This window comes from Natator depressus, chromosome 20 (genome assembly GCF_965152275.1).
Source record: "Natator depressus isolate rNatDep1 chromosome 20, rNatDep2.hap1, whole genome shotgun sequence".
NCBI classification, from domain to species: domain Eukaryota; kingdom Metazoa; phylum Chordata; order Testudines; family Cheloniidae; genus Natator; species Natator depressus.
The window spans coordinates 3,698,300-3,722,776 of NC_134253.1; the positions used below are offsets into that span (position 1 = coordinate 3,698,300).

Sequence of the window (24,477 nt, forward strand, 5' to 3'; positions counted from 1 at the left end):
GCAGCCTGGCTCTGGGTTCTTGGCTGGGCCAGGAGGGGCTACTGCCCTGGCAAGCAGCCAGCAAAGGGAAGGAGATACGGGGTGGGGCAGAGCCCGCCCTGCCCCTACTAGCTGTCTGGGTAGGGACTAAGGCTTGTGAATTTCGCCATCCATGCTTGGGGCGATGCCAGAGGCAGGGGTGAGGCTACGGTGCCCCCAGCCAGCTGCTGGGAGGGCAGGAACAGGGAGGGTCCTTCCTGACCCCTGCGGCCCCTGGAGCCTGGGCATGAGCTGTGTGGCTACAGGTGATCCTCGGTCCTTTAGGGCTGCTGGCCCCTGCCTTGGTGGGGGCCCTCAGAAGCCAGGAGCTGGGGCTGAGCCCCCATCTCTGGTAGGGGAGAAAAAGGTTCTGGTGTTTTGTAGCCTCCCCAGCACCTACCTTGACCCATCCGGCTGCTTCTGCCTATGGGGGGGAGAGATAACTGAGTGGTACCCCCAATGGAGGGGGAGAGTCTCCTCTGCCCCCCCCATGGCTCCTGGCATCAGGGCCACCCCCCAGGGGAGCTCCTCCTCATCAGCCACCTCTGTCCCCTTACACCCCCAGTCCTGAGCCGCTGCCTTGGGCAAATCCCCCCCCCCCCCCCCCGCCAGGGGCTGAGCTGGAACTGCCTGACCTGAGTGCCGGGGGGGGGTTCACCATAGTATTATCTGCCCTCCGCAGTACGCCCAGCTTGGGCTTCTGAGCTTTTAAAATCCTGGCTTGTCCCCCTGTCGTGGGCACATCTCCTCCCCCCACTGCTCCGGCAGGGGCAGCTCCTCTTTCTTCTCGAGCCCCTGTGGTGGGCCAGGATACGAGTGGAATGCGCACTGGGTGTTATGGGGCTTGTGAGAGGGGGGCAGTGAAGCCTGGTGGGTATGGGGCTGGGACTTAGGACACCTGGGTTCTGATCCTGCTTATCCCTGACCTTCTGTGGGCCCTTGAGCAAGTCATGGCCCTGCTCTGTGCCTCAGTTTCCCTCCTTGATCTGGCTGCGGAGCCTGCATGCGCTTTGGGTGAGGCCCTGGCTCCAGGTCTGCCTGGGGCAGTGCCTATCACCGTGGGCCCCACAACCTTGGGCGGGACCCCTGGATGCTGCCCAAACCCAGCTAATGGTGCTGACAGCTCAGGGGTGGTGTCGCTTCCACCCGGCCTTGGCATGCCCCTGTCCCACCTTCGGTGCCAGCCCTGCTGCTTGCAAAAGATCCAGCCCCGGCCTTGTGCTGGGGGGCAGCCGGGGGCGGGAGGCACCGTCCAGCTGGGCTGCGCGTTCCTGTTTGACTCCCCAGGGTGTTGCCCTCAGCCCACCTCTCCCCGGGTTTCCAGGGGAACCTGTTGGGTGGGGTGAATCCCCTGCACCCCCTGCCTGGGAAGGCCTGAAGGCCCCTCCCAGCTGGGCCCAAATGGGGGTCTCTACACCGCCCCCCCCATACTGGGACTTTGCCCTACTAGGCTGGCTCTCTAGGGCGGCTCCCCCCCCGCTCCAGCCTCATATCCCCCAGACCCCAAGTGCTTTAGGCACCTGGGGGGCTAATGGGCTGGGGCCCATAGGCACAAAGCTAGAGACCTTCTTTCCCCCCCCACCCCGCAATCCCAGCTCCAGTGTCTCCCCTCCCCCCCAGCGAACTCCCCCCCCCCCCGGTTTCCATAGCGCCGCCGCAGCCCCCATCGCTCGCGTCGCGCCCGCCCCGGCGAGCGACGTCCCCCCCGCGAAGAGGAGCCGGGAGCGGGTCGCTCGCTCGCCCGCGCCAGGCCGGGGAAGGGCCGGGCCCGCCATGGCCGCGACCCCCGCTCCCGCCCCACGGCGCCCCGGGGCTGCTGCGCCGCCAGGTACGGAGCGGCCGGGATCGGACCCCCCTGGCCCGCGCCGCTGCGAGGCTGGTTCTCGGGCTGGGGGGCTGCAGAGATTAGGGGGGGGCTGCCGGGCAGGGGGGCTGCAGAGATGGGGTGGAAAAGCGGGCGGGCGGGGGGGCTGCAGAGATGGGGGCGGCCGGGCCGGGGGGGCTGCAGGGGGCCCGTGCCAGGGATCGTGGCCCGGATGCCCAATAGCAGCTTTCCCAGCGCTGCGGGCCATTGTGTGGGCGCGGGGGGGGGGCGGTTTGGCATGAAATAGATCTGGGCCATGGGCCGGGGGGGGCGCTTGGTTTCCTGCCTCTGGCTGCAGATTGAGGAGGGTCGAGCCCATCACCTGTCCCGGCGGTGGGGGAGGGGGCCGCTGCCCCCCCCCCGGGAGTGTGAGCTGGGGCGGGGGGTGAGTCCTGCTGGGAATGCAGAGCTGGGCGCGGGGGCGATGAAGGGGTCTGAGCTGAAGGATGGGGGTGGGGGCAGATGGGGGGTCTGAGCTGAAGGATGGGGAAGGGGGGTGGGGGAGGGGAGAGGGGTAGGGCAGATGGGGGGGTTGAGCTGAAGGGGTGATGTGGGGGTGAACGGTAGGGGCAGATGCGTGAGTCTGAGCTGAAGGATGGGAAGGGGTGATGGGGGAGGGGAGAGGGGTGGGGGAGATGGGGAGGTCTGAGCTGAAGGATGGGGAAGGGGGAAGGGTGGGGGAGATGGGGCATCTGAGGTGAAGGATGGGGAAGGGGGGTGGGGGAGGGGAGAGGGGTAGGGCAGATGGGGGGGTTGAGCTGAAGTGGTGATGTGGGGGTGAACGGTAGGGGCAGATGCGTGAGTCTGATCTGAAGGATGGGAAGGGGTGATGGGGGAGGGGAGAGGGGTGGGGGAGATGGGGAGGTCTGAGCTGAAGGATGGGGAAGGGAGGGGCAGATGGGGGGTCTGAGCTGAAGGATGGGGAAGGGGGGAAGGGTGGGGGAGATGGGGTGCCTGAGCTGAAGGATGGGGAAGGGGAGAAGGGTGGGGGAGATGGGGGGGCCTGAGCTGAAGGATGGGGAAGGGGGGAAGGGTGGGGGAGAGGGGGAAGTCTGAGCTAAAGGATGGGGAAGGGTAGGGGAGATGGGGGGGTCTGAGCTGAAGGATGGGGAAAGGGGGGAAGGGTGGGGGAGATGGGGGGGCCTGAGCTGAAGGATAGGGAAGGGGGGAAGGGTGGGGGAGAGGGGGAAGTCTGAGCTGAAGGATGGGGAAGGGGGGAAGGGTGGGGGAGATGGGGGTCTGAGCTGAAGGATGGGGAAGGGGGGAAGGGTGGGGGAGATGGGGAAGTCTGAGCTGAAGGAGGGGGAAGGGTGGGGGAGATGGGGGTCTGAGCTGAAGGATGGGGAACGGGGGAAGGATGGGGGAGATGGGGGGTCTGAGCTGAAGGATGTGGGGGGGGGGTTCTGAAGAATCCCTGCGCTGTCAGTTTTTGGCCTGGGCTGGATGCTCAGAACAGCCCATGCCCACCCCTCTGCGTTCTTTGTCCTGTGGCAGAGATGCCCTGGCTGGGCTCAATTTCCCCCATGCCTCACCCCCCGGGCCTGGCACCCAGATAGGCCTTACCCCCCCATGCCGGGCCTGGTGCCCTGACGGAGCCCAATCTCTGTTCCTCCCCCCCCACCAAGCCTGGTGCTCTGATGGGGCCTGATCCACCTGCAGACTAGGATGAAGCCTGTTGGGGGCGGGGGGGTGGTGGTGAGGGGGGGCACTCGGCTGCAGGGCTGACCTAGCAGGATCTCAGCACTGGGCGCTGTCTGGTGTGGGGCCCCCGGTGGGAAGTGGAGCCAGCTCCCCCAGAGTCCTGCGCCCCTGCCCCTCTCAGCGGGGGCAACGCATCCTGGGGGCCCGCCCTGAAGGGAGATCGTGCATGGGGCTGGAGGTGGGGGAGCAGCCCTGACACACCTTTTTGAACAGGGATCCTGGCCGGTGGTGTGGGGCTGGGGGCGGGGGGGGGGAGGGATATGCTGCAGCCCTGGCCCATCCCAGTCCCCTCTAGGGAGGAATCGGCCTCAGGACAAGCCCTGCCATGGGGCAGCATGGAGGTACCAGCTGTCTACATGGCCAGGCCGGCTGTACTGGCTGGTTCCTTCCATCCCCAATCTTCCCCGCCCCCCCCCGTGCCCAGCTGGGGCTGGGAAAGCCAAGGTCTTTACCAGTAAATCCCCCACATCCACGGGGGAGGCGAGCCCTGTCTCTTGCCTGTTTCTCCCCCGCACACACAGTGCAAGGGCTCAGGCCACTGAGTCTGGGAACTCCCCTCCCCACAACACATGTAGCTGGCCGGGGGCCGGTTTGCTATCAGAGGGTCCCGTGGGAGCAGCTGGTAGGATGTGGGGTCCCTTCCTGCAGCAGCTGCGGGGGCTGGGTTGTTATTGGAAGGTTGCTCAGGCTGGCTTGTTATTGTAGGGTCTCTTGGGGGCTGTGCCCCGTGTTTATTGCAATGCAGCCGCATAGAAGGGGATGGTAAAGCCCGGCTGTGCTGTGATTGCCAACGGCAGCTGGGGGGGCTCTGCTGTGCAGGGGGGCGATCATGGGGTCACACTGAGCCTGCTCCCCGCTCAGCCATGCTGAAGTCAAGTCATACTGGGAGGCCAGTGGGAGAAACTCCTCCCCTGGGGACACTGGCAAAGGGGTTGTCCCTGTGGTGGGGAGTTCCCCATCAGGTGCCCCCCCCCGGCCCTGCCACCGGGGCCCCGCTGGTACCAGCCCTTGTCAGTGAGCAGCACTGACCCATGGCCTGGAGTGGAGGCAGATACCAGCTCCGGCGCCCATCTCGCTCCCTGCATCATCCCTCGTGTTGCCCCGGAGCCAGCCCTGATTCTGAGGGGAGAGCGCCCCTGCCTGAGCCCACCCCCCTTCCTGCAGCGCCTGGGTGGTCTCGGAGGGTCTCCCAGCCAAGCACTGACTCCCCGTTCCCTGAAGGGCGGAGGCAGGACCCCACCACGCAGGGATCTGGCTGCAGGACACGCTAGATCTGGCTGTTTACATCGTTATCCGGTGCTCGGCGACGGCAGGGAAACCTGGGGCCCCAGTTCCCCTCAGAGCCAAGAGTTACCTGGCATCGAACGGCCCAGCTGGGGGGAGCGAGCTCGGCTGGGGGGATCTGGGGTGCAGGAGTGGAGAGGAGATCTGTGGTGCAGCTGGCATCGCCGGGGGCCCGTAGGGGGATCGGGTCCCTGCAGTCAGCGTTGGGAGCTGTGGGGCAAACGTGGCATTGTCGTGGTGGTGGGAGGGCATAAGCATTGGTATGGGACAGGGCTGGGCCCTGGGCAGGAAGGCAGGGAGCTCAGAAGCGGGGTGGGGGGTCCCTGGCGGGGTCCCCCAGAGCAGGCTGCGAGCCTGGAGCCGAGTCAGGCTCCGGGCCTGGTCCCATCAGAGGATGCGCAAGCCTCAGTGCGTCTCTCTGCAGCTTGGAGGCCTCTGCCCAGACGCAATGCCAGGCTCTGCTCGAGGCCCTGGCAGCTCCAGATCAGATGTGACGCCAGTTGCTGGGGGCTCTGGGAGTAAACAGCCACGGATCCCCCAGCCCTCCCACCTCGCAGGGCAGCGCCCACGACACGCGAAGCTCCCGGGTGCTAGAGACTCCAGGGCTCGGTTGAGGCTTATGGACCACGGGGAGGGGCCTGTGCACCATGGCTGCTGGGCACCGGGTTGCTTGGATCCAGACAGGCTGTCAGCAGCCCCCGTTGGGACGCAGCTCCTCCCCCAGATGCTTGTCACTCCCTGCAGGCGGGGAGCAAAACCCACCGCCCCCTCCATCCTCTGCACAGATTGAGCAGGGCCCAGAGAGCCACACCCCTCTCAGTTCCTTATGTCAGCTGCCTCCCCAAGTGCCCCCTCGCCTTCCTCCAGGGATGCCTCTTGCCTGGCAGAGCAGGCTCTTAGAGGTTTGTTAGCACACAGGCCTGCGGGACTCACTGCCACAGGATATTACAGAGGCCGAGAACAGGCATGAAGAAGAGAAACTGGCTGGGTGTTCCTGAGGCCAATGTGGATGTGCTCAGCTTGACAGGCAGGAGACCCAACGCAACAGGGGCATGAACCCCCCTGCCCCAGGGCACCGGCCGAACCCTGAGCCCCCTGGCAGTAAGGAGAAAAAGTCCTTCAGGGCAGGTTATTCATCGGCAGCCACTGGGGGATGGGGAGAGTCATGGATGTCCCTTTGCAGAGACTGGGCTGGAGCCCTGCGCAGGGAGGAGTGTGTGCCCCTTCACTGAAACCGGAGTGGGGGGATTCTTAGCGTTCAAACCCCTCCCATCCACAGCCTCCGTCCTAGGGCTGGTCAGGAACGTGGAGAGGAAGCAGGGAGCCAGCCGGCCTGCGAGTCTGGAAATTCTGGCTTTTCCCTGAGCGGGCTGCCCCGCCAGGGCCTCGGGCTGCCGCTGACTGAAACTGCCAGGATTCGTGTCCGTTTCAGGGTTGCCCAGCACTGAACAGCAGCTGTGAAACTGTCTATTTCAGTCAGTGGGTGCCAGGCCCCGGGAGCGAATGTGGGGAGCACCCTGTGGGGGGGGGGGGTTCCTAGAAGGAAAATTGAGTGGAGTTTCCATCTGAATTGGAACCAAACCCAATGTGAAAATATCCCCCGACCCAGAAACCCTGAGATCCAGCCGGCCCGGACCCCCGCCTGCCGCGAGTCCGGCCCAGGAATTCGCCTGCTTCCCTGCCCTGGCTGTGGGGGTCTGAACGTAGTGAGGGATCCAACGTAATCTGGGAGCAGCCGTTTTGGTAAGATGGGCCGCAAGGTGCCCCCCACAGGCTACGACTGCGACCCCTTGTGAACCCCCCTCCCCTCCATGCACTTTAAACACTGCCTGCCCTTCAGCCCAGCCCGCTGGGGTTTGGGGCCCGAGCAGTGGGGAGATCAGTGGGGCAGGTGGGGAGGCAGGGGACGGGCTGACAGACTCAGCTGGGCACCATGTCCTGTGAGCCGGACCTGCCACGGACAAACCCCCACGCCGCGGGCAGAGCCGGCGACCCACGTCCTCTGCACAAAGGGGGCTGTGCTGGGAGCCCGCGGCGCCTGTGGGGCGGCTGGACGTGGGGTGGGGACCGCGAGCAGGGGCGTGGAGCGTGGCAGGTGGTTCGGAGGTGACACAGACCGGACCTGCCGGGGCTCGGTGAGACCAGCTGCATGGGGCCCAGCTCCCAACCCGGGGCCCTCCTGGCTCCAGCTCTTGGCAGACGCGCTGGAGAGGGGCCCCGGGCGAGGGAGAGCCGTGAATCACTGGGGGGGGGGGGGTGGAGATCACACAAGGGGGGGGCAGGGAGGAGATGGAGCCGGGGGGGGGGAGGTGGAGGCAGGGAGGATGGGCCCCCCTGAGCTGGGGGGAGCCCTGAACCTTGGAGGGTAGTGGGGGGGGCGCTGACGCCAGCCGGGCCGATCAGCTGTCGCGAATGGGGGGGCTGGATAGCCCCGGGGGGGGGCGGGGCAGCCCCTGCAGCGTCGTAACCCGCAACCCCCCTTGTCGTCCCCCCCCCCGGTCTTTGTAGTTCCTGGTTCGCGGCTCCGCTGAACTCGCTCCGGGCGCTTCCTGCTTCCCTCTCCCATGGGCTCCCCAGGTAGGTGCCGCCCGGCCCGGCCCCCACTGCCCGGTACGCCCCCCCCCCGGGATGGCCTGCACCCCCCGGTACGGCCCCCTGCTTCCTCCCATAGGGGGCAGCCCCCCTCCAGGTGCAGGAGGCCCCCCGCCCCGCTACAGCTCCCCCCCTCCGATAGGGCCCATCTCCCCCTTTACCAGCCCCCCCCCCAACCGCGCGGTACAGCCCCCCCACTTCCTCCTAGCACCCCCCCCCGGGATAGTTCTCCCCCGAGCCTCTGGGGTTTGCTGCATCCATTGCGGAAGGGGGGGATCTCAGTGAGCCCCCCCCCCGCCTTCTCCCACCTCCAGGTGTGGGGCTCTCCTGCGGCGGCGGGGGCGGGCAGGCTGTTCTCTCCCTGCTGTGGGTCTGCTCATGCTGGCTCCGGTGGGGGTGGGTCTGGGTTACACCTGCTGGGTCCTGGGGGTGGGGACATGTCTGGGAGCCAGGACCCCTGGGTTCTTCTCTCCCTGGCTGGGAGCGGGAATGGGGATCCGGTGGGTTAGAGCAGGGGGTGCTGGGAGCCAGCACTTGGGGCTGGGGCCTCTTCTGTGGAGCTCCCCACCCCCCCAGCTCAGCCCCACTTTGGGGCTCCCCCAGCCCAGCTCTCCTGGTCCCCTCCCCCCACATCTGGTCAGGCCCCAGAGGGGCTCCCCCAGACAACAAAGGCCACAAATCAGCCCCCCCCCCACTCCTGAGACACCCCAACCCAGGGACGAACAGGAGCAATAGACTGGGGCAAAAGCTCCTTGGGGCACCCCTCTCATGCCACCCAGGGGTGAGGGGTGGTCTGAATCCTGCTGAGGTTGCTGGGTGAGGGGGGCAGCCATGACCTTGGGTGGCCCCCAGTGTGGGGGAAAGGGAGAGAGGCCTCCTCCCCTGACCCCACTCGGGTGCCCCTCTTTGATCCAGGCTGGCAGGGGGCCCCACCTGGTGCCGTTGCCTGCCCCATGGGGTATAGGGCCCCAGCCCCCTTGCTGGAGCCATAGCTCTGGGGCACAAGATTCAGTGGGGCAAATGAAGGGGTGTTATTCCTGGCACTTACTGGGGTGGGGGGAGTGGGGCATGGTCCAATTTGGGATAAGTGTGTGGGGGGGAGTCTCCCTAAATGTGCCAGGGGGCTCGGGAACCACCTGCTCCTCGTGTCCAAGGCTGAGGCTCAGTTTGTGGGGCTCGATCCCAAGGTCCCCCATCCCTTCAGGGGGGGTTGCACCTCTCTGGGCTCCCCGTATTCTGGGCCTGGCCCCTGGGGAGCAGAAACTACCCGAAGTGCAGTGCCCTCTGGCCACACCCCTGATCTGCCCCAAGTAGGGGGCCAGGGCCTGACCCCACTTCACCCTGCAGGGGCGATTCTTGGGGGGGGATGCACCCCTATTCTGGCCCATTCGCGCTGCTGGAGGGTGAGTTTAACAGGGGGGATGGATCTGTGTCTTAGGGTCCTGCTAGACTCCGCTCCCTCTCCCATGGGCAGCCCCACCCCCAGCCTCCTTATCCCTCCCCCAGAATCCGGGATTTCCCATTCATTACTCTGCTGTTTCATAACCCAAGGTGGTGGGGAACGCAGCCTTCGGCCTTACGAAGCGGGGTTTTCGCAGCAATCGTGCCCCCCTGTTTAAAAAAACCCTTTGTTAACCCCTCCAAACAAGCATTTCTCCCCCACCCCCCGCCTATTCTGTGGAGCTCCCCACACCCCCAGCTCAGCCCCACTTTGGGGCTCCCCCAGCCCAGCTCTCCTGGTCCCCTCCCCCTACATCTGGTCAGGCCCCGGAGGGGCTCCCCCAGAGAACAGGCCACAATTCAGCCCCCCCCACTCCTGAGACACTCCAACCCAGGGACCAACAGGAGCAATAGACTGGGGCAAAAGCTCCTTGGTTAACCCTTTGTTAACCCCTCCAAACAAGCATTTCTCCCCCACCCCCCACCTGTGTGTTTTATTTTAATTGCAATGATATTTATTAAACGATTGTCTCGTGACTGTCATGTTTGTGATGGGTGACTGATCAGCTGTGGGGTGTGTGTGTGTGTTTTGTTTGAACTTTGGGGGGGGGTTCGCTGTGGGGCAGGCTGTGGGGTACAACCCGCCTGCCACCACTGAGATGGACAGGAGCTAACTCACCCCAACCCACACAGCGATAGGGGAATAGACCCCAGGAGAGACACCCCACCCACCCCCAGGAGCGTGGGACCCGAGGGTAGAGATTTAAAGGCCAGAGGGGACAACGATGGCTGGGCCGAGGGGATGGCCGGGCCCCGGAGGGGATCCGCCCCTCCCGATGCTTCCTGGAGCCGAAGGTTCAAATCCCGGCTGGGGCTGGGACAGTTGGCTGGCTGTGGAAGGGGTGGGGGTGTCCGTTGTCTGTCTGTCTGTCTGTCTCTAGCCCACCCGGGAGGCGATGCCGGCGGCTTTGATGACTGTTCTTTTCTCTTCAGTGTCATTTGTTTTATCCAGGATGGCGGCATGCGGGGGTGCCACTAAAAATAAGCTCACGGTCTCTAAGCCCGTCTGGGACTTCCTGACCAAAGAGGCCCACTCCAAGCTGGTCAGGCTGAAGGAGGAGACCAAGCTGAGCATCCTGATCGATGGGGAGACCTCGGAGATCTACGTGCTGCAGCTCTCCACGCCGGCCCCCGGGGCCGGCAACGGCCTCTACCTGGCCCGCAAAGCCCTCAAGGCCTTGCTCAAGGAGACGGAGAAGGAGCTGAAGAAGGCACAGCGGCAGAGCGAGCTGGTGGGGTGCATGGCCCTGCTGGACAAACCCGGGGGCGAGCTGCGCCCACACGGGGCCGGCGTGGTCTCCCGGGGTCAGCAGACCTCTGGGGCCAGGGCGGGGGGCCCAGGAGGGGGAGGGGGCCTGGGGGGGGCGGCGGGCTGCTCGCGGGAGGAAGAGCAGGAGAGCCAGTGCCCCATCTGCCTGGGCGAGATCCAGAACGTAAAGACTCTGGAGAAGTGCAAGCACTCCTTCTGCGAGGACTGCATCACGCGGGCGCTGCAGGTCAAGCGGGCCTGCCCCATGTGCGGGCGCTTCTACGGGCAGCTGGTGGGCAACCAGCCCGAGAACGGGCGCATGCTGGTGTCCAAGGACTCGAGCCTGCTGCTCCCCGGCTACGAGAAATACGGCACCATCATCATCCAGTACGTCTTCCCGCCTGGCATCCAAGGGGTGAGTTCTCCCCCGGCCTCTGGCCCCAGCTCTGCAGTCCTCCCCCACCCGCCTGGCTGCAGCGAGGGGGGCTTGTTGGGGCAGTCAGCTGCAAGGGGCGGAGGTCTGGGTCAGCTTCCCTGCCTCCCTAGCTCTGCTGGTGCCCCTCAATCCCAACCCGCAGCCCCCTGCTAGCCCAGCCCTGGATTCCCCACACCCCCAGCCCTGCCGGTGCCCCTCAATCCCAACCCGCAGCCCCCTGCTAGCCCAGCCCTGGGCTCCCCACGCTCCAGCCCTGCCGGTGCCCCTATATCCCAGTCCCCTGCTCTCCCCATGTGCAGTGTCCCCACCAGGCTGCGTTGGCCCTTGGTACCCCCCCTTTCCTGTCCCCCCCATCTGCTAATTTTCCCTCCGCTCTGGGGTCACCTGGTAAATCTGGGTAAATCTAACTCCTCCCACATCCATCCAATCCCTGCCTTAGCCCCTGGGGCATGGCAGAGCCTTGGGCACGGCCCTGGCAGGGGGCAGCACCGGGGCACACCAGCCCTACCTTGTCCTGTCCCCTCTGGACTGGCGGCGCCCTGTGGCTCAGGGAGGCTGAGCACTGTGGAGGCCGGAAGCAGGTTGGCAGTGAGCAGAGGACATTCCCCCTCCCTCTCCCCAAGAGTGATACCCCCTGCGCCAGTTGCAGGGTCACCCGCCCCCGGGGTTCTGCAGGGCAGGAGGAGACCAAGCCCCCAGCTGGAGCAACCCAGGGGGCTGCCTGATGCCCGCAGTGAGCACTGGAGGAAACTCTGGCCCATGGGCAGCGTCACCCCTTGCCTGGCAGCAGAGTCTGTGCCAGGCTTCACAGCATCCCTGGTGTCTGATTGCCTTCCCCCCCCCCCCCCGTTGCAGGTGGAGCATCCCAACCCCGGCGTGCGGTACCCGGGCACCACGCGGGTGGCCTACCTGCCCGACTGCCCAGAGGGGAACAAGGTGCTGGCCCTGTTCCGCAAGGCCTTCGACCAGCGCCTGACCTTCACCATCGGCACCTCCATGACCACAGGCAGAGCCAACGTCATCACGTGGAACGACATCCACCACAAAACCAACTGCACCGGGGGACCCCAGCTGTAGGCAGCCGCCGCCCGCAGGGCTAAGGGGCTGGGGGCCAGCAGCAGGGGGTGCTGATGACCCATCTGTGCTCCTGAGTGGGGCCCGACGGGCACTGGAAACCTGGGTGGGCTCAGTAGGGGGCTCTCTCCCCTGGCAGTCAGTGCTGGCCCTGTTCGAGGGGGCCCTGTGCTGCAGGGGGTGAGATGGGGGCTCAGTAGGGGGCGCTCTCCCCTTACTGTCAGTGCTGACCCTAATTCCTCAATGTGGTGCTAGGGAGCGCTGTGCTGCATGGTGGGGGCCCAATGCCCCAGCGCCAGGGGGCTCAGCGGGGGGCGCTCTGCCCTGGCTGTCAGCGCTGACCCCGATCCCCAGCGCCGGGGGGCTCAGCGGGGGGTGCTCTGCCCTGGCTGTCAGCGCTGACCCCAATCCCCAGCGCCGGGGGGCTCAGCGGGGGGCGCTCTGCCCTGGCTCTCAGCACTGATCCCAATCCCCAGCCCCGGGGGGCTCAGCAGGGGGCGCTCTGCCCTGGCTGTCAGCGCTGACCCCAATCCCCAGCGCCGGGGGGCTCAGCGGGGGGCGCTCTGCCCTGGCTCTTAGCGCTGACCCCAATCCCCAGTGCCAGGGGGCGCTGTGCTGCGTGTCAAGACGCTTGTGACCCTGGCAGCTCCCGGGGCCCTTTCTTCAGGAATTGGGACACAAACCACCCCATGCCCTGGCCAAAGGCCCCCCTGCGGGTGCCGCGGTTCCTGTGCATGGCAGTGCACAGCTGAGGTGGCCAAGCTGGGGGGGGGGCTGCTGTGGCTGTGGGGGGGACAGGTGAGGCTGGGGAGCTGTCCAGGCGGGGGTGGGGCTGTGCATGGCTGATGTCTCCCCTGTGTGTCTCCTAGATTCGGGTACCCCGACCCCACGTACCTCGCCCGGGTGCAGGAGGAGCTACGAGCCAAAGGCCTCACTGAGGATTAACCCTTTCTCTGCTGCGGCTCCTGCTGTGGGGCCAGGGGGTGACCCGGGGGGGGTCAGGACAGCCCCACAGCATCTCCTGTCCAGCTGGGCCCGGGGCGGCCACGCGTCCCTCAAGGCAAGGGTTGTGTGTGCAGGGGGTGAGGGGGGTGTGGCTGTACCGGGTGTGTGGGATCGGGGGTTGTGTGTGCAGGGGGTGAGGGGTGTGTGGCTGTACCGGGTGTGTGGGATCGGGGGTTGTGTGTGCAGGGGGTGAGGGGTGTGTGGCTGTACCGGGTGTGTGGGATCGGGGGTTGTGTGTGCAGGGGGTGAGGGTGGTGTGTGGGATCAGGGGTTGTGTGTGCAGGGGGTGTGTGGGATCGGGGGTTGTGTGTGCAGGGGGTGAGGGGGGTGTGGCTCTACCGGGTGCATGGGATCAGGGGTTGTGTGTGCAGAGGGGTGAGGGGGGTGAGGGTGGTGTGTGGGATCGGGGGTTGTGTGTGCAGGGGGTGAGGGTGGTGTGTGGGATCAGGGGTTGTGTGTGCAGCAGGGTGTGTGGGATGTGGCTGTACCGGGTGTGTGGGATCGGGGGTTGTGTGTGCAGGGGGTGAGGGGGGTATGGCTGTACCGGGTGTGTGGGATCGGGGGTTGTGTGTGCAGGGGGTGAGGGTGGTGTGTGGGATCGGGGGTTGTGTGTGCAGGGGGTGAGGGTGGTGTGTGGGATCAGGGGTTGTGTGTGCAGGGGGTGAGGGGGGTGTGGCTGTACCGGGTGCATGGGATCAGGGGTTGTGTGTGCAGGGGGTGAGGGTGGTGTGTGGGATCAGGGGTTGTGTGTGCAGGGGGTGAGGGGGGTGTGGCTGTACCGGGTGCGTGGGATCAGGGGTTGTGTGTGCAGGGGGTGAGGGTGGTGTGTGGGATCGGGGGTTGTGTGTGCAGGGGGTGAGGGTGGTGTGTGGGATCAGGGGTTGTGTGTGCAGCAGGGTGTGTGGGATGTGGCTGTACCGGGTGTGTGGGATCGGGGGTTGTGTGTGCAGGGGGTGAGGGTGGTGTGTGGGATCAGGGGTTGTGTGTGCAGGGGGTGAGGGTGGTGTGTGGGATCAGGGGTTGTGTGTGCAGGGGGTGAGGGGGGTGTGGCTGTACCGAGTGCGTGGGATCAGGGGTTGTGTGTGCAGCAGGGTGTGTGGGATGTGGCTGTACCGGGTGTGTGGGATCGGGGGTTGTGTGTGCAGGGGGTGAGGGGTGTGTGGCTGTACCGGGTGTGTGGGATCGGGGGTTGTGTGTGCAGGGGGTGAGGGTGGTGTGTGGGATCAGGGGTTGTGTGTGCAGCAGGGTGTGTGGGATGTGGCCGTTCCGAGCTGGTGGGGTCGGGGTGGGGAGCGTGTGCCCTGTGCGGGTGAGATCAGGGTGTGCAGTTGCGGTGGCTGTACGAGACGTGTGTATGTGTAAGAGGGGGCCTGGCTTGCACACAACACCTCCCTGCACCACACCCGGCCCTGGGCCCAGCTGCCCTCCTCTCCGGTTCCTGCTGGGCCCCGGAGCCGCAGCCGGCCGAGCTCTTCGCTGAGCACTGCTTTCCGGACCTACGTGACGGCGTGGCCCTGCCAGGACGCCTGCCGTGTCCCCCCCGGCGATGCCGCCCTCTGCGGACACCTGCCTCAGCAGAGCCAGCGCTGCGGGCCGTGGGCACCCCCTGCCCGGCCGTGGACAAAGGCTCCCGCTGGCACCCGCCTCTCCTGTATATATCCCTCCAATCCCGCTCCGGACTCTCCGCCAGGGCCTGGTCCTGGACGCGGCTACGCCGGAGCCCGGCAGCGCCGTCGTCTGGATCTGAACTCTGCCGACCGGCCTCCCCCGGCCATCGCCGCCGGCTCCACCTGCCCGGGCACCGCCAGCGGGCGGCACGGGACCCGTCTGTTTCTTTTGCCTATTCTCAGCATGTGGCTGCGGCCGTCCAGCGTGTACCGTGTGGTGGAGACGATGCGTCCCGTTCTGTGAGCAGACTCCGCTCTCTGTCCTGTGTTAACCTCCCCTCCCGCCCCCGCGCCCCGGCTGAGCTGCTGCCCTGGGGAGGATGGGTCCCGGGTCTCTCCAGAGGGGGGAGGGAGGGGGTGATGCTGGTTAAAAAAGAGGGGAAACCGAGTCGCTCGGCCCCTGACCCGTCTGTCCTGGATTCTGTAGCTTTGGTTGAATAAAAGTATGCAACATGTCTGCAGCCCCCTTTCTGAGCCCCGTGGCGGGGGCGACGGGGGGAGGGCCCCTGCTGGAAGCAGAGCTGCCATTATTGGGGATAAGGTTGCCCGAGGCTGGCTCTCTGGGAGTCGCAAGGCTGCTATTATCTCTGTGTATTACAGTGGCACTTAGCCCCAGTCATGGCCCCGCACCCGTTGTGCTAGGTGCTGTGTGTTATTTCTTAGGTGTATTACGGTAGTGCTGGGAGCCCCCCCCCCCGCGCGGCCCCACACCCATTGCATTAGGCGCTGTACATGATTTATTAGGTGTATTACGGTAGCGCTCGGAGATGTGTGTTATATATTAGGTGTATTATGGTAGCGCTGGGAGTCCCTGGCATGGCCCCACATCCCTTGTGCTAGGCGCTGTACAAACAGGCAGGCCCTGCCCCTCCAATCTCAGTAGCAGACAAGAGACCCTAGATGGGCATGAAACGCAGCCAGCGCCAGGCTGTGTGATGGGCTCTAGGCGCCAGCACCCTCAAGGCTGCCCCCCTGCGCGCCGAGGGCCCGTTCTCACTCCCGCCTGTCCTGGGGCAGGATTTCCTCATTGTCCTGGGCCTGTCTGGGACCCTGGGCCCCAACTGCTGCCCCCGTGGGGCCCTCTGCGCCCTCCCGTCAGGACTGTGCCCCGTGCTGACACCGGCCCGCGTAGAGAGGATTTGGAAGCCGGGGACTGTCAGAAAGGCCGGACGGGCTGAAATATCCATTCCCATGTTGATCAGTATTGAGGGGCCTCCCTCTGTTAACCACAGGAGCTGCCCAGACACGCCGCCGAGCGCTCACGGGTTGAAGAGACACGCGCTGGGAGGGGAAACTGAGGCTGACGTGGGCTGGGGCTGTGCCATTGTGGTGTAGACGCGTCACCATAGGCAATCAGCTCCCCGAGCCGCGGGAGCAAGGCTGGCAAGAACCGACACTGGGCACGAGACTCTGAGTTCTCTGACTAGGCCGAGCTGCTGGCCCCGTTCCTTGAATTCGGTCCTCAAAACGCAGACAAACCAGCTCGGGCTGAGCTATTCCCCTGGGGGGCTCTGGCCTGGGTAAGGCTGGGACGTCCGGCTCGTGGCTCTAAAGGGGCCATGGGGGGCGGGGGGGTGACTGTATCAAGAAGAAAAAGTGAAGCCACCCCTGGGGTTGCACCACGTTATGCCGGGAGAAAAGGAAGCAGCAGGAGGGGATGCAACTAGGACACAGCGGGGGTGGAACTCAGGAGTCCTGGCTCTGAGCCCCCAACTGCTGGACCCCTCTCCAAGCCTCTCCCCCGCTCCAACCCATTGGACCCCACTCCCCTTCCAGAGTTGGAAACAGAACCCAGGAGTCCGGGCAGTGGGCTGGGCACCTCCCCCCACCTCTCAGGATGGCCAGATGTGGTTATGGAGCATCCCTCTCCTCCCCCACGGTGCCCGCAATGAATCCCCCATCCCAGCTGCAGGCTGGACTCCAGAGCCAGCGGGCCGGGGAGGAGGGGGGCCCCATCGGTCTCCAATGATGGGGAAATGGCCAAGTATGGGAAGGTGGTGGAGGAGTCCCTGGGAGGGGAAGGGGCTAAATATAGGCTGCTCCTGCTGCAGCCCCGGGGGGCTCGGAGTGTCTCCTCCCCGCCTTGCCTCAAGGACGGGCTCTGCTCCAGCACGGGCCAGGCCCCTGGGAACCACGGCGCAAACATCTTTGGCTGCCCTGAGTAGTTAGAACAGGGGTCTGGGAGCCGGGACACCTGCGTTCTGTCCTCACCTAGCTGCCTTTGGCATGTCACACCCCAGCTCCGTGCCTCAGTTTCCCCACTGGTACATTCCTCACAATGGTGCTGGGGCTTCGTTGATGCCAGGCTCAGGGGGTCAGGGGGGATCCAATGTGGGGTCCCCTGCCCCAAGCCTTGTGGTGTCGGTTGCACCGGTGTGAGCCCAGAGGATCCCAGTGGGCGGGCCAAGGTAGACCAGGCCAGCTGATCCCTCCCTTGCTGGGCACAGCTGGGCCCCTCTGTGCCCACAGACCAGTGCCTGAGGGCACCCCAGCCCCACGGCACAGACCCAGGTGCTCAGTTCCAACCCCTGCTCTTGGCCAGCTGGTCCCAGCCAGGCAAGGGGGCAGATCCCCACCCCACTCTTGGGGTGTCTGTGTGCTGATCTGTTCCCCATGCCCTGACACGGGGGGACGGGGGCACTGGCTGCTACCCCTCCCCTCCGAATCCCTCTGTAAGTTCTGGGATCTCGACCCCCCCAATTCCTGCCCCAGGGAGTGGGAATGGATGCAGCCGGGAGCCCCGTTCACCTCGCTCCCAGGCCCAGGGAAGGGGCACGGCGACTTCTGTTGCCTGGCCAGCTCGTGGAGCTCCATGGTGGGGTGCTGGCAGGGGGCCACGGGTTGGGGGTTCAGCTCCAGCCCAGCCCGGCCTAGGGGCTCAAGAGCGGGGGACCTGGCACCGTGGCTCCTGTTCACTGCGGGCCCCTGGCCTCACTGTCTGTGCCCTCCCACTCACGCCCCACTGCTCATTTGTCCCCTGCCGCGCCCGCCGGCCTGGTCTGCGCCAAGCCCTGGGAAAATGGAGTCCTTTCCTCACACGTGGGCCCAGCCGGTCCCCCTGGCCCTGCGGCCAGGCGCCTCTCCACGCAGCCCCTTCTCAGCCCCGGCCAGGGCAGAAGCTGGGATACCCACGCACCGGCGAGGTGCAGGGCCTGGACCAGCGCCACCCCCGGGGATCCACGCCTCAGCATCAGATGCCAGGAGGCAAAAACCTCAGGAAAGAGATCAAAGTGCCGCCGGCAAAGCAGAGGTCAGGGGGGTCTGTCAGTCAGTCCATCCACCCCCCCACCCCTCCAACCATCCATCCCCGCACACACCCCAATTCATCTAGCCATCCATCCCCACCAACCCCTCCCTCCCTCCCTCCCTCCATCCCCTCACACACCCGCTGCCCATCCAGCCGTCCCCACCCCACGTCCACCTGCCCACACACCTCTCTATCCATCTCTCCTCCCCCACACCCCATCTCTCCTTAGCCAGACTCCTCTATCCCCCCCCCGACTCACTAGCCATCCCTCCCTCCCACCCCATACGGACGTACCCAGCTGGCAGCCCCATGAGCCTCTCCCCATCTTCCATCCATTTTTATCCCCCCTCAAAGTGGTTCTAATTCCCCTTTGTACTTGCTGGGCCCTGGGGCCACCTGGGTACTGGGGGCGGGGGGGTGGTCTAAACGCTCCAGTGGCCTCTCGCCCCGGTCCAGCCTGCCCTGACTTCGCACTGCCCGGCTCCCTTGCCCTGCCCCATTGCTTGGCAGGAGCCGGCCCTGGGCAAACGGGGTTCAGGGGGGTTGATTTTAGCAACTGGGCTGCAGGGCAAGACCAGCTGCCCCCGGCTGGGAGGGGAGGGCGGGGCTGGGAAGGGTGCTGCCAGGGGAAAACGGGGGGTGAGGTTGGCAGGGCTCCATGGCAAACAAGCTGGCGCTAAAAATACCTCGGTGGTGGTTACAAAAAGCTTTCTGCGTGCGGGTCGCTGACCGTGAGCTGGATACCGATTGGGTCCGGGGCAGTCTCGCGCCTGGTGCCACGGCTCGGAACCCTGGCTGGGCTCATCAGCTGAACAGGGCCAGGCCCGGTTACTCCTTGGCTGGGAGGCCGCAAAACCGGGGGCCGGGGTGGGGCTCCCCTTGGAGCCAGGGCTGGCCTCGGCACTGGGGGGTGCTGTGCAGTGGGGTCCCGCCTCTGTCCCATGCTGACCCCAGCTGCTGAAGGGCTCTGGCTACTCCCAGCGCAGTGGGAAATCAACCCCCGCCTCCTTCCTGATGGTCCCAGGGCTGGGCCGAAGCCTCCTGGCTAAACCCCAGCTCAGGCTGCTCCGGCTGCCTGGACGCGCCAGGTTTCCTGCCCTAGCCTGTTACTGTGGGGCTGTTCCACCCCAGAGGCAGCTGCATATTCAGCACTTGCTTTCCCCTCCGGGCATGGCTGAGCCAGGGGAGGGCGCTGTCCTGGGGCCGAGACAGCCTCGCTTCTGCACACCTAGCTTGGCAGCAGGGTGTGAGCCTGGGCAGGGTCAGCCCCCCACCTCCCCCAGCATCTATTATGGCTCAGCTGGAGTAAATTATTCATGCTCAGCGGCAGTTCCCAGCTGGAAAGCTGCAGGCTCAGGCCTCCTGTGACCCAGGAAGGATCCGGCCAGGGGGCTTCACTGCAGTGAGCCAGGAGACACAGCCCAGGTGGGTTTGACTGCCTGGGTCCCTCTCCAGGGTCTAGTGCTCTGGGCGTGGGCCCAGTGCAGGGGGCGGGGGACGGGGCCGCTGTGGCTAACACCCCTGTGGAGGGAGCAGCTTGTCAGCTCTAGCGGGGGGAGGAACCCAGCAACCCTACAATAACAAACCAGCAGGCCCAGCCCCAGTGCTCCCAGGAGACCCTACAATAACAAACCAGCAGGCCCAGCCCCAGTGCTCCCAGGAGACCCTACAATAACAAACCAGCATGCAGCGGAGGGGAGTTCCCATCTGCCACGTCTCCTCCAGGAGCTGGGGGCTCAGGGCTCCTGCCAGGCTCATTTGGAGGAGGGAGAATTTGGGACCCATGGGCCGGGGATGGGGGTGTGTGTGAGGGGTACAGCAGCAAACTGTCATCAGTGTGTGTGTGTGGGGGGGGGTCCGTGCAGGGGAGGGGGAAGCAGCAAGGGGCTCAAGGCCGGGGGGAGGGAGGAAAGGTGGCTGGCATGAATGAGAGGGACGGAGGACTCCAAAGCAGGTGGGGTGGGAGCCTGTATGTGGGGCCTGCACGGGGGGGGGGGGAAGAGATGAGGTTGTGATGGGGCCCTTGGGGGGGGGGGCACGGAGCATAGGTGGGGGATGGGAGGCAGCGGTCCTGCGTGGCGTGGGCATGGGGAGATGGGGGAGGGGCAGGAGGCTGGGGGGAAGGTCCTGCGTGGCGGGGGAAGGGCAGGGCGGGGGTTGGGGGAGGGGTCCTGCGTGGCGTGGGCGGGGGCATGGGGGAGGGGCTCTGGCTGCGGCTCTTCTGAGCTCGGGCTCCAAAAATGTGTTTTGACTTTGGAAAGTGGGAGAGAAATGGCAGGAAACGAACGTCCCAGGGGAGTCCCCGACCGTAATTACTGGGCTATAGGGGGCAGCGGGAGGATCCTGGCTCTGGGGGAGCCCCCGACCGTAATTACCGGGCTGTAGGAGGCAGCGGGAGGACCCTGGCTCAGGGGGAGCCTCCGGCCGTAATTATCGGGTTATAGGGGGCAGCAGGAGGATCTGGCTCTGGGGGAGCCCCCGACCGTAATTACTGGGCTATAGGGGGCAGCGGGACGGCCTGGACTCTGGGGGAGCCCCCGACCGTAATCACAGGGCCGTGGGGGAACGGGGAGCCAACTGGGGCTCTCTGCCCTGCAGCACTGCTGGGAAATTTCTCTCTAGGGCACTGTCAGTGGCCTGAGCCTCTCCATTCCCCTCCACCCCTCGCCCTCCCCTGCTCCCTGCCCCACAGCGCTGGCTCCTCACCTTGGCCTGGAACCAGCTCCCTATTTCCTGGGGGCCTCCCCTGCCCCATCCCCGCCGGAGCCCAGGACACCCGCAGGGCCGAGTCTGCAGCTCCCCTGGGGGCACCAAAAGAGAGACCCTCCAGAAGCCCCCCCTGGCCTGGGGCTGGGCTGAGCTGGTTTTGCATGGGACTAGCCTGCGCCAGGTCTGGCCACCCTGCGCTGCCCTTCGCCCTCCCAGCCGGAGCAGCGATGCCCGTTGAGCAGCGCTTCATTTGTGCCAGGGCACCGCTGGGCCCGGTGGTTTCTAGCCCCCGGCACCGCTGGGCCCGGTGGTTTCTAGCCCCCGGCACCGCTGGGCCTGCTGCATCAGTTATGAAAGCAAAAACATTGCTCCAGCCCCAGCCCCAGCCCCTCTTTCATTCCAAAGGCAGCCCTGTCGCTGAGCTCCCCCCCGCCCCGACTCTGAGTGCTGCCCTGGGGGTCCCAGCACCCCCCCCGCCCGCGCTCTCCCAAGGCCTGGGAGCAGCCAGGGAGGAGGCGGGAGATAAAGGGTGGTGGCGGGACCGGGGAGGGTAGCAGCTTGTAGCAGAGAAGTTATGGTAGCTGCGGAGGAGAGGGGGGCCGGGGTGGGGGCCTCGGATCGGAGCCACGCAGGATCCGTCGCTGTTTAGCAATCCCAGCCACTCTCGGCGGCCACACGGGCAGGGTGCCCGGGGCTCCGCCCGGCACCCCTGCTCCCCCAGACACCTCCAGCCTCGCACTGGAGCGGGGAGCCTTTGGAGGCAGCCAGGCGGGAGTGGGACCCCCAGCCCCGGGCCATGAAGGCCCCCCAGCAGGCAGCGGGGTGCACGGACCAGATGCTGGGGGCCATGGCCGATATCCTGACCTCCCTGGCCCTCCCCAGCCAGCAGTGGGTAAGGGCCTGGGATGGTGGTGGGGGGGGGAGCGGCTCCTGGCGGCTTCAGAGCCACATGACATCTCTGGGGAGCATGTGGGGCTCGTGCAGGGGATTTGGGGCCATCTGGGTCCCCCATGAGCGCTGGGCCAGCCGGACAGGGGATGTCCCCAGGGGCAGTCGGGGTCTCTGTGCTGGGGTGAAGGGGGGTCAGTCTAGGGGCAATTGGGGGGGTCTCTGCAGAGGGGGTTGGAGGGTTCTGTGCAGGGTGGCTGGGCGGCCCATGTGGGGATAATCGGGGGGTCTGTGCAGGGGCGTCTGTGCAGTGTGGTTGGGGGCTGTGCAGAAGGAATTGCACAGGCCGCGTGGGGCTGGCTGTGGGGTCTGCGTGGGGGTCACTAAGGGGGCCGTGCCCCCAATGCCGGCACATGGGGCTGCGGCTTTTGGGGCCTTGATGCCGCCCCTCTCCGGCTCACAGGGTGTTTCCCGGCTGCTGGGCAGAGGGATCCCGCCAGACTCCCCTTCCCCTTCCCCCCTGGGTGGGTGCTGGGAGGCTCCATTCCTGGGGGAGGGGGTGAGATTGGTTAGAGCAGAGCTTCAAGGGAGAAGCTGGGACCACCCAGCCCCAGCAAACGGGCTGTATCTGGTGTGGGGCAGATACAGTCCCAGGGATGGGGGGTATAAACACCCCACCCTGCAGATCCTTCCCGCTGCAGTACTGCAGGCAGGCTCGTTTGTTATTGTAGGGTCTCTCGGGGCATTGGGCTGTTTGTGCTGGTTTGCTGTTATAGGGTCTATCGGGCTAGGGTGGTGCATGGGGGTTTATTATTGTAGGGTCTTTCGGGGCACTGGGACTGTACATGCTGGGCTGTTGTTGTAGGGTCTCTCAGGGGGATTAGGGTGGTGTATGCTGGTCAGTATTGTAGGGTCTCCTGGGTGCGCTGGGGCCGTGCGGGCGGGTTTGTTATTGTAGGGTCTCTCATGCACCGGGGCTGTGCGGGCGGGTTTGTTATTGTAGGGGCTCTCGGTGCGCTGGGGCTGGGCAGGCGGGTTTGTTATTGTAGGGGCTCTCGGTGCGCTGGGGCCGTGCGGGCGGGTTTGTTATTGTAGGGGCTCTCGGTGCGCTGGGGCCGTGCGGGCGGGTTTGTTATTGTAGGGGCTCTCGGTGCGCTGGGGCCGTGCGGGCGGGTTTGTTATTGTAGGGGCTCTCGGTGCGCTGGGGCTGTGCGGGCGGGTTTGTTATTGTAGGGTCTCTCGGTGCGCTGGGGCCGGGCGGGCGGGTTTGTTATTGTAGGGGCTCTCGGTGCGCTGGGGCCGGGCGGGCGGGTTTGTTATTGTAGGGGCTCTCGGTGCGCTGGGGCCGTGCGGGCGGGTTTGTTATTGTAGGGGCTCTCGGTGCGCTGGGGCCGTGCGGGCGGGTTTGTTATTGTAGGGGCTCTCGGTGCGCTGGGGCCGGGCGGGCGGGTTTGTTATTGTAGGGTCTCTCGGTGCGCTGGGGCCGGGCGGGCGGGTTTGTTATTGTAGGGGCTCTCGGTGCGCTGGGGCCGGGCGGGCGGGTTTGTTATTGTAGGGGCTCTCGGTGCGCTGGGGCCGGGCGGGCGGGTTTGTTATTGTAGGGGCTCTCGGTGCGCTGGGGCCGGGCGGGCGGGTTTGTTATTGTAGGGTCTCTCGGTGCGCTGGGGCCGGGCGGGCGGGTTTGTTATTGTAGGGGCTCTCGGTGCGCTGGGGCCGGGCGGGCGGGTTTGTTATTGTAGGGGCTCTCGGTGCGCTGGGGCCGGGCGGGCGGGTTTGTTATTGTAGGGGCTCTCGGTGCGCTGGGGCCGGGCGGGCGGGTTTGTTATTGTAGGGGCTCTCGGTGCGCTGGGGCCGGGCGGGCGGGTTTGTTATTGTAGGGGCTCTCGGTGCGCTGGGGCCGGGCGGGCGGGTTTGTTATTGTAGGGGCTCTCGGTGCGCTGGGGCTGGGCGGGCGGGTTTGTTATTGTAGGGGCTCTCGGTGCGCTGGGGCCGGGCGGGCGGGTTTGTTATTGTAGGGTCTCTCGGTGCGCTGGGGCTGGGCGGGCGGGTTTGTTATTGTAGGGGCTCTCATGCGCCATGGGAGGAAGTCCAGTGGCTCCTGTATTAGCAACATTTTTAAACACAACTCATGAAGAGGAATCTCAAGCCAGGGACATCCCCCCCTCCCCGCATGTCACTGACTCTCAGCCTGTCCCTCCCCGAGCATTTGGGGCGGGGGGCCAAGGCTCAGGGGGCCACGTCTGAATTAGGGAGGAGCAGCGGCCGAAGGCGGGGGGGCTGCAGTGCAGGGAGTCTCCTCAGACAGGAGGGCTCTGCCCCAGGGGAGCTCACGGCCCCGGCCCCGCCCCATCCCCAGATCAGCTGGCAACCCCTCCCCGCACCAGGGTGGCTCACAGCTCCCTGCCCTTCTCGGCGGGGCGGGGCTGGGGTTCTGGACCACGCCTCCAAACACATGTTTCTTTTAAGAGTATCAGGAGTCTCAATGCAAAGGGACAACCCTACAGTAACAAACCGGAGCATGACACCCAGCGCGTAGAGACCCTACAATAACAAACCAGAGCAACCCTACAATAACAAGCCGGAGCATGACACCCAGCGCGTAGAGACCCTACAATAACAAGCTCTTGTGAGGGTGGCAGTACGGGAGGAAACAAGCTCCTCTTTCTGCGTCCGGGGGAGCCGAGCGGGGACCCCTCCCTGGGCTGGCCCCAGCCTGGGGAGTCTCTGAGCAGGAAGCAGCGGTGGAGGGTGAGGAGTGATCGGTGACAGCGGCTGACACCCTCCAGGCGAGGGTGTGGGTATGGCCGTGGCCAGTGCCAACGCCCTGGCTGCTCCAGCAATGCCAGGAAACAAGTCAGCAAAGCCAGTGCCCAGGCTCTGCCTCCAGCAGGAACAGGCGGGAGTGGGGGGCACCGGCAGTGCGGGGGGCGGGGAGCCCAGGGCTGGGCTAGCAGGGGGCTGCGGGTCAGGATTGAGGGACACCGGCAGGACTTGGGGCGGAGCCCAGCATTGCTCTCTGGCAGGGCGCCCTGCACCTCTGCCCATCCCTCCCCAGCTCCCCACACCCTCCCGCCAACCTGTCTGTCCTTCCTTCCAGCTGCCGGATCTGTGCTCAGAGGGGCCAGGGGCCGAGATGCGGCCGGAGCACCGCAGCTCCGAGGCCCCTGCAGGCCATGACGGGGACCCCCAGAGCGGGCCAGCAGCACCAGGCCCCCCCAAGCCCCATGGCGTGGCCCAGGCCCC

At 66.0% G+C, this 24,477-nt stretch overlaps 1 protein-coding gene across 3 annotated transcripts; it reads left to right on the plus strand.

Moving 5' to 3' along the window:
• The first annotated feature begins 1,830 nt into the window (after nt 1–1,830).
• DTX3 (deltex E3 ubiquitin ligase 3) lies at nt 1,831–12,794 on the plus strand. 3 transcript variants are annotated; one of them, XM_074935018.1, is made up of 6 exons: nt 1,831–1,846; nt 6,477–6,610; nt 7,376–7,444; nt 9,893–10,623; nt 11,500–11,717; nt 12,588–12,794. In XM_074935018.1, the coding sequence occupies exons 3-6, from the start codon at nt 7,432–7,434 to the stop codon at nt 12,661–12,663; spliced, it is 1,038 nt and encodes a 345-aa protein (XP_074791119.1). In that variant the 5' UTR covers nt 1,831–1,846; nt 6,477–6,610; nt 7,376–7,431; the 3' UTR covers nt 12,664–12,794. The 3 variants fall into 3 exon arrangements, with proteins under 3 accessions (XP_074791119.1, XP_074791120.1, XP_074791117.1); XM_074935019.1 differs by lacking the exon at nt 1,831–1,846 and having other exon boundaries at nt 9,912–10,623; nt 12,588–12,793; XM_074935016.1 differs by lacking the exons at nt 1,831–1,846; nt 6,477–6,610; nt 7,376–7,444 and having other exon boundaries at nt 9,795–10,623; nt 12,588–12,793.
• Nucleotides 12,795–24,477: the final 11,683 nt, after the last annotated feature.